The 8,186-nt window shown below is 45.2% G+C and overlaps 2 protein-coding genes across 6 annotated transcripts in view; one reads left to right on the top strand and one right to left on the bottom strand.

Moving 5' to 3' along the window:
* The window catches only part of Ncbp1 (nuclear cap binding protein subunit 1), a 34,103-nt gene extending 30,053 nt beyond the window's left edge, over window positions 1-4,050 (bottom strand). The window contains exon 1 of the mRNA XM_021159564.2: window positions 3,680-4,050. Coding sequence (XP_021015223.1) covers window positions 3,680-3,713 — 34 coding nt within the window. The 5' untranslated portion in view covers window positions 3,714-4,050. The remainder of the gene's footprint in view (window positions 1-3,679) is intronic.
* Window positions 3,988-8,186, top strand: part of Tstd2 (thiosulfate sulfurtransferase like domain containing 2) — a 24,004-nt gene continuing 19,805 nt past the window's right edge. The window contains exons 1-2 of one of the 5 annotated variants that reach the window (XM_029475690.1): window positions 3,988-4,074; window positions 7,045-7,252. In XM_029475690.1, coding sequence (XP_029331550.1) covers window positions 7,088-7,252 — 165 coding nt within the window. In that variant the 5' untranslated portion in view covers window positions 3,988-4,074; window positions 7,045-7,087. Of the gene's footprint in view, window positions 4,075-4,101; window positions 4,187-4,780; window positions 4,802-7,044; window positions 7,253-8,186 lie in introns of those variants that run through there. The other 4 variants (XM_029475691.1, XM_021160875.2, XM_021160874.2 and 1 more) reach the window with 4 other exon arrangements.

Below are 8,186 nucleotides of genomic sequence, written 5' to 3'. Positions count from 1 at the left end.
AAAAAAAAAAAAAAAAAAAAAAAAAAGAAAGCAAGTTGGGCAACTCAGGGAGCAAGCCAGTAAGCATTACTCTTCCATGGCCTCTGCATCAGTTCCTGCCTCCAGGCTCCTGCCCTAACTTCCCTCAATGACGGACCTAGAAGTTGAAGCTGAAATAAACTCTTTTCTCCCCAAATTGCTTTGGTTGTGGCATTTTATCACAGCAATAATAACCTTAACTAGGACACCGTCTTAAAAAAAAAAAAGAAAAAAGCCAGGACAACCATACAAGGTACTCCCAACCCCATTACTATGGGAGGTAAGACATGAGGACTGTTGGGACTTGCTGGTTAACATGTTCAGTCTAATATGGCAGAGAGTGACAGAAAGACACCCAATGCCTCTGCCGGGCCCGCACACACCATGTGCACAGACACAGACAACATCCATACACTTTAGGGAGTGGGGGTGGCTCACTGGGTAAAGTCCTTGCTGAACAACCATGAGAATCTGCCTTAGTAACACCTGCCTGTAACTTAGAGAACATGGAAACAGGCAGATCCCTGGAGCTCCTTGGTCAACTAGCCTAAATTCATCAAGTATAGGGGGTTTTTATTGTTGTTTATTTTTTAGACCTTTTTTCAAAAAAAAAAAAAAATCAGCTGGAGAAAGAAAAAGATATCTTTAGAGATAGAGTCCTCAACCTATGGGTTGCAACCCCTTTGGGAGTCAAATGACCCTTCACAGGGGTTGCATATCAGATGGCCTGCATATCAGATATTTACACTATGATTCACAACAACAGCAAAATTACAGTTATGAAGTGGCAATGAGGTAATTTTATGATTAGGGTTACCACACCATGAGGTACTAAAGGGTCACAGCACCAGGAAGGTTGAAAACCACTTTGTTGGATATTTTAGACACCTTTTGGAGAGCTAGCTGAATGTTTTCATACCCTAAACAATAAAAGAGAAACAGTTTATGTTGACACCATAATCCAGAATAGGCTTACTTGCTATGTAAGTTTTATAATATATGTAAAAGTTACATATTGCTACAAACACTTGGTAGTGCAGAGAAGAGGCTTACTTGCTATGTAAGTTTTATANTATATGTAAAAGTTACATATTGCTACAAACACTTGGTAGTGCAGAGAAGAGGCCTTTATATTAAAACCACTCTAAAGGCTCTTAAGACACCAGGCATGGTGGTGCAGGCCTTTAATGCCAGCAGAGGCAGGCAAATCTTTTGAGTTTGAAGCCAGCCTGGTGTACACAGCCAGGGCTACACAGAGAAACCAGAGGTGGTGGGTAGGTGGAAAACAGACAATAGAACAGAACAGAACAGAACAAACAATCAAGACACCAGATCATTTTCTCCCTGCAATAGGAACCGAATGTTACAAAGATACATTGTACTATTTCCTATTCCCTTGTTAGAATCAGACTGTAATTCAGATCAACAAAGTAGACAAAAAACACCACCATAAAAGAAAAAAGTAACTTTGACTCTACAAACTTAAAACTAGAATTTAAAATGGTAGAAGAATATCACCTCTGAAACAAAGTATATTGTCCCTATGTATAACAAACTTTTTATACAGTTAAGTGTAAAAACATCAGCCACAATAAAATATAAAGACCTAAGTGGAAGTAGAATAGGCTATCTGGACTTTTGACTAAGATTCTGAACAATCTAAATGCCTTCTTAACAATAAGACAATATACTTACCACTGATAAAATGTATATCCAACATTACTGAAGAAGTTCAGAGATACTGTTAAGGAATCTAAGCCTGCCAGGTACAGTATTCCCCTTGGGGTAAGGCAGGGGTAGGTAGGGGGGGCAGTCAGTGGGATCTATCTAGCCAGGACATAGGAATAGGCGTTCCAGCCTGAATTGCATAGTTCTAGACAGCCAGGACTACATACATAGACAGTCACATAAAGACCCTGTCTCAAAAACAAACAAACAAACAAACAAACAAACAAAAGAGTTATGACTGAGTTAGATTTGATACTTTCCATTTACAATAGCCCTTTCTGTAACTCTAAATAAACTATGGTAACTTTATTGATTAGCAACCTCGGAGTATCTCTGTGAATCCCCAATCATATAGTCCTAACAGAAATGTTCAAGTGGCCCAGTAAGGTAAGAGCCTCATCTAAACTCCCTGGTCTCATAACTTCTACCCTCACTTTCTCTCTTCTACCAACAATGACCTCCTTGCTGTCTGTTCTCTAACACTACAGAAATGTTCTAACCTTAACTCATGGTTTCCTTTGGACCTCTGCTTCCTCCAAGCATCCACATGGCTTATCCTCACATCACTGAAGTCATAGGCCATCTGCAAGGAGGCCTTACCTAACCAGCTTCTCTCTCACTTTGGTCTCTACACCCTTTACCTCACATTATTCTCCACAACCCTGTGACCACATAACGAACTGCATTATACTGCTGTGGGGTTTGTCTTAACACAGGGGAGGGAACCTCCACTGTTTTACTGCCTCCTACTGTACTGCAAGTACAGAAGCTAGGAAATTGTTTAGCAAGTCGGCACTCCTGATGTATTAGGACATTCTCTCAGGTACTACTGGCAGAAACCTGGTGGTCCACTATATGGGATTCTCTTGGTTGTCTTAACATTACAAGGGAGGAAGCTAACTCAATTAAACTTGGGGGAGGGAGGCTTTTTTCTTAATGATGTCAGCATTTATCCGTGTGTATCACCTCTGAGACATTAGCAGTTGACAAAATAAACATCATCATGAACTACTGGTGAGCACAATATCTCATTTAGCCCCCGTAGAAACCAAATGGCTTAGTATTATCCACAGTCCACGCTTAGGTTTAAGAAGTCATATGACCCTGACAAGATCACATAGTAAATAATAAAGATGTCGAGCTTCGAACCTAAACTCTTAGGTTCTAAAGTCTTTTCTTGTCTTAACCCTTTGGATCTAACACTAACAGCTCCAAGTGTGTTCTTGAAAGGCAATAATGGTGCAACAAATCTGAGCTTGGCATCAAAATTTATGGCAACACAACGACGTCCTTGCCGGCGACTATCAAAACTGACATGAGAATTACTAATCTGCTCGGGTTAGTTTTTCTGCACTTTCTTATAAGGGAAATATGCTTAAAGCCAATCCAACAAAACACCCCGTGTCTGTTTATTAGTGACCTCTGGGGTGTTGGTATTCTTTTCTTGAAGGGGAATCAGCGGGTGGCAGGTGGAGGAGAAGGGTTCAGATTGCAATACATCCGACCTCTGTCATAGCTTTGTTCTTTTCCTGTCTTCCCAGGGTCCTTTCCAAGTACACCCTGAAGGGCTAAAACGAAAACACTGGTCCACTAGATCCCCGCCACTAAGTGACCCTAAGAGGCAGCAGCAGACAGACACACGTGCAGTTTCCATGATCCGTAGTGAGGGATTAAGTCCTCAGTGTCGCGGGACCCCAGGTCGGATTTGCTCACGGGATTCACCAGGCCTTCCTTTCCCATGACTGAAGGAGATGGGGCAGCAAGGAGGCCGTCGCTTTCCCGAAGCCACTATCCACACCCGAGCCAGCAGCCTCCCTTTGGGGCTCCCCGAGCCCTCCCGGGGAGAAAGGATTCCTATCCGTTCCCTGGAGACCGAAGGCGAGCCCGGCCTCGGCTCTCACCCGGGCGCAGTGGCCAGGCCGAGAGTACTTACCATCGTTCTCGTAGCTGTGCCGCCTCCGCGACATGCTGCTTGCTGGTGCGCAGCCGATCTGAGTTGTGAGCCGCCTGCAACCCCAGAACCGTCGGGCTGCCGGCCGGCCGGTGCGCGGTCAGCGGCGAGGCGCGCGGACTGAGCGGCGCGCAGGCGCACTCGCTCACGACGCCTGCCGGAAGCGCGAGCTGAGGGGCACCGGATGGGTTCCGCGGTGGAAGGCCGGCGTCTGCAAGTCCAAGCGCGGCCGCCTCCTCCGGCTTTCCACCCCGGGTCCTTCTGGACAGCGAGCTAAATTATTCCGGCCGCAGCGATCTCGCCTCAGCTTTGCACAGGCCCGGCGGGATTTTCCCGGCGGCCCCTGCGCCGACGACTTGGGAGACTTCCGGAGAGAGGTGACGTCTCAGGGCCTCTCTGCGCACGCGCGCTCCGGGGGGCGTGGGCTCGAGGGCGGGGAGCAGCGCCAAGTTGGTGAAGGGAGACCCAGGAAAGGCCTAGGGTTTGCGGGTACGTGTTTTCTCTTTCTCTCTCGCCATCCCGCTGTAGACGCCTCGGGAGACCTGAGCGGGGAGGAGGGCAAGCCACTTTCAGCAATAGGGAAGCCAGGCCCGCCCGGCTGAACCTGCTCACTGTAGTCCTACTGCCTACCTCTCCCAGCTGACGGACGCCCCAGCTACTGATCGGTGTGGTTCCAATTGTTCTGTCCCTCTGCACGTGTACAGTATGTGGACGTCCTCTGCCATGTGATGGACACCAAACTGTCTTGTCCATGGTCTAGCCAAAACTTTTCCTTCAGTCTTACCTGTTACAGTAAATGGCCGTTTCGGTAGTTTGCTTAAATCCAAGAATTTAAGGGAGGAGTCATTAGCTCCTTCACTTCCTGTGTTACAGTTTATCCACTAACACTGCCTGCTGTACTCTGAGAGCAAGTCTATAGTCAAACTTATTTACTATGCTTAAAACTCTTCACAGACTGAAAGCAATATTTTATGTATTTGTAAGTCTGTACACCATCCTGGAACTGGAGTTTCAGACTCTGTGAGCAAGAAGAGTGCGCGGGAGCGGGGTCGGGGTGCTGAATCCGCGGTCTTCTGCTGCAAGAGCAGTAAGCCCTCTTAACCAGTGAGCCATCTTGCCATCTTTCCGGCTCTACTTCTCTTTGTTTATTTTAAAGATTATCGTTTTTCAATTCTCTTCATTTATTTATTCATACATGCAAGCAATCCATCTTTCCAGGAATTTCCACTGCAAATTCCAAACTATGGCTTCTTGGATTCTGTTCCCATCACTGTGTGTAAACCACCATGTTCTTCTGCTAAAGTCCAGCTTGTTCACATTTTAGGAATCAAGACTTATTTTCTTTACCTGTTGGTCTCTGCTCTGAAACTTACATGGCTAACTGTCAGGGGCCTACAGAGTTATTTCTCTGACTCTTCAACTCTTGCGTTATTTCATTCAGCAAGTACTATATTGTATTTATTAACATTTGTCACCATCTGTACACGGGACGACGAGACGGTGTTCAGGATACCGAAGCTTCCGCTCTTTTGTAGCTGAAGCCCTTAAATGAGCCTCTCAGGAATGGCCACGGGCACTGCAGTCTGATGGACTTAATAGCAAAGGACGAGTGGTACAAATTATCACTCGTCCTTTGCTATTAAGGACAGATTATCCAGAGTAGGTTGAGACTTTGGAAGAGTCCTCCAAGAAGGGATTTTAATATATTCTCATCTGGCTCCAATTGCCTGAAATGAGCCAATTGGAGCCAGATGAGAATATATTAAAAATGGGTTTATTGGGAATCTGCTCTCAGGTGAGTTCACTGACCGCTACCAGGATTGAGACCAGGGAAGTCACTATGAGGATGGGGGTGGAGGAGGGAAGAACACAGGAGCAAAGAAAGAAGGGAAGGAGGCCAAAAGGTCTGGATTGTATAGAGAGGAGCCTCTGGGGTAAGGGCAGCCCAGCCCCTGGGCTGGAAAGTTCAAGGTTGGGGCAGGGTTTACCAGATAGGGACTAAGGGATACTGGGAGAACCTGAAGACCAGGTCTGCTTTGATATGTAAAATATGCGCCTTGGTCCAAGGTTAGAAACCAAACATTAACTAACCATCACTAAATCAGACAAGAAGTGAGTGTAGTTCAAAGGATGGCAAAGCATTGGGCCTGGTATAGTGGCCCCGAATTCTAGAAGTAGAGGCAAGGGGAATCTAAAATTTAAGATTGCTAGGAACTCAAGGCCAGCCCCTACTACAAAGCAAGACCCAGACTCAGAAAAATTAATTTAAAAAATAGGGGTTGGCCCAGGCAGCATACACCAGCTGATAGGAGGCCCCAGACACATATATAGCAGAGGACTGCCTGGTCTGGCCTTAGTGAGGGAAGATACACCTAACCCTCAAGAAACTTGAGGCCCCAGGGAGTAGGGGCATTCTCTTGGGCAGGGGACGGAGAAGGTGTGAGATGAGGAACAGAGGGCGGACTGGAAGGGGGATAAAGACTAGACTGTAAAAAAAGATTCAAGAATAAAATTTTCTTAATTTTGTTGAAAAAAAAAATAGGGGTTGGCAAGATGGCTCTGTGGGCAAACCCCTGCCACTCAAGCCTGACAATACAACGAATGTTTGATCCCTGGAGCCTTTGCAGATATGGAACTGGCAGGCATCTCTGCACAAGTAGTCACAGAAGTAAATACAATGTAACAAAGAAGACTGCATTGGTTATAGTGTATCCCTTTTGGTAAGATTTGGCCACAGTAGCAATTTGGAAAATTTGGCTCTGAGATTTGAGAACAAAAGAAACAAAGTTACAGAAACACTGGGGTTGGTTGATTTGGGAGGTCCATAGTGCTTTTCTGCTCTTGAGTGCTGCACTGTGTTTTGTTTTCCCCTGGCTTACTTCCTAGTTCATGTTTCTTTGAAGATGAGTGCTATTGCCTCAGAACGGCTCTTCCTGTGTATGAGGAGCCCTTCCATTTGCCTCCTTACTCCACTCATTTTTCTTTGAAATATTAAANTTTGCCTCCTTACTCCACTCATTTTTCTTTGAAATATAAAAAAAAAAAAAAAAAAAAAAAAAAAGAAAAGTCAACTCAAATCAATGTATCGGCTTACCTTTCCTAGTAGATTGTAAACTTAAGAGGATAAGACTTTTTCTGCTTAGCATTTACTGCTCTATTCCCGGTGTGTAGAAGAGAGCCTGGTGGAGCATAGTTGCCTCATAAGTACACTCTGGAGTGAGCGAGTGGACGAACGGAGAGCTTGGGGTGGGAGGCTGCTGGTCATTTGCATGAGTCCATTAGCTTCTGTCTGCTTCAAGAAGTAACCAAAGAGCTGATTGCTGTATTCTCTTTTGCTTGCGTCTCAGAAGATACTTGTCTGCAAGGAACCTGTCCCACTGATAAAACCAGATGCCTTCTTCCACTTCACCAGACGAAGAGGATGGCCTGGAGACCTGTGTTTTAAAGGTTTTTGATCTGGATTTAAAAGAATCAAATCTTGTTAATCCCAGCAACAGTCTCAAAGCAGAGTTAGATGGCAGTACAAAGAAGAAATACTCGTTTGCAAAGAAAAAGGTAAAATTGCTGTCGGTGTTCTCATGATCATGCATGTAAAATTACTGAAGTGCATGTAAAAGCAGGTTACTGAGCTTGCCTCTACCTCACAGTGTAGTCTGGTCTCGAATCATATAGTCTCGGAACAGTTATGGTCGTGTATTTGAAGAGACTAGGTCCGGGGGCTAAAGAGATGGTCCTGAGTTCAATTCCCAGCAACCACATGATGGCTCACAACCAGTGCCCTCTTCTGGTGTGTCTGAAGACAGTGACAGTGTACTTACATACATTTAAAAAAAAAAAGAAAAGAAAAAAAGACTAGGTCCTAGAGAAGAAGGTTGGACATCTTTCTTCTAGTGTAGAAAGAGTCCCAGGAACTCTGAACTGTAGTGTAAGGAGGATGACAGGTAACAGGGCAGCAGACATCTAGAGATGCTGTTATGAACCGTGCTGGCCAGGGAAATTTGGTCTCCTCCAGCTAGCTCAGTGCTTTGAAGAAAGGACAGAGCACTGCAGTATGCTACAGGGTTCCTAAGAATCCTGTTGTAATTGTGCTATAAAAACGGTGATGATGATGCCCCTCTTCAGAGCCATGGATCCCTATTGTGGTTGTTGTTGTTTGTTGTTGTTGAAACTATTGGCTAAAACTCTCTTCTTAAAAGCAGGGAACTGGAGGCTCATCAGTAGGAAAATGGCTGACTGAGGATATAGCTTGGATATGGCTTTCTCACAGCTTGGAGAGCCTCTTCTTGGTCCATGTTAGTGAAGAATAAATGTCTCTGTAATTTCCCAGCTGCCACTTCCAGTCATCCTATATGGATTTCCTTGAAAATTAAATTCAGAGGTTACAAAAGTTCTTTATGGAGCCGGGCGTGGTGGCGCACGCCTTTAATCCCAGCACTCGGGAGGCAGAGGCAGGCGGATTTCTGAGTTCGAGGCCAGCCTGGTCTACAAA

The sequence above is a fragment of the Mus caroli genome, chromosome 4, assembly GCF_900094665.2.
Source record: "Mus caroli chromosome 4, CAROLI_EIJ_v1.1, whole genome shotgun sequence".
In the NCBI taxonomy this organism is placed as follows: Eukaryota; Metazoa; Chordata; class Mammalia; order Rodentia; family Muridae; genus Mus; species Mus caroli.
Note: the sequence above shows the minus strand (reverse complement) of the source record. Positions and strands in the feature narration are given on the sequence as shown.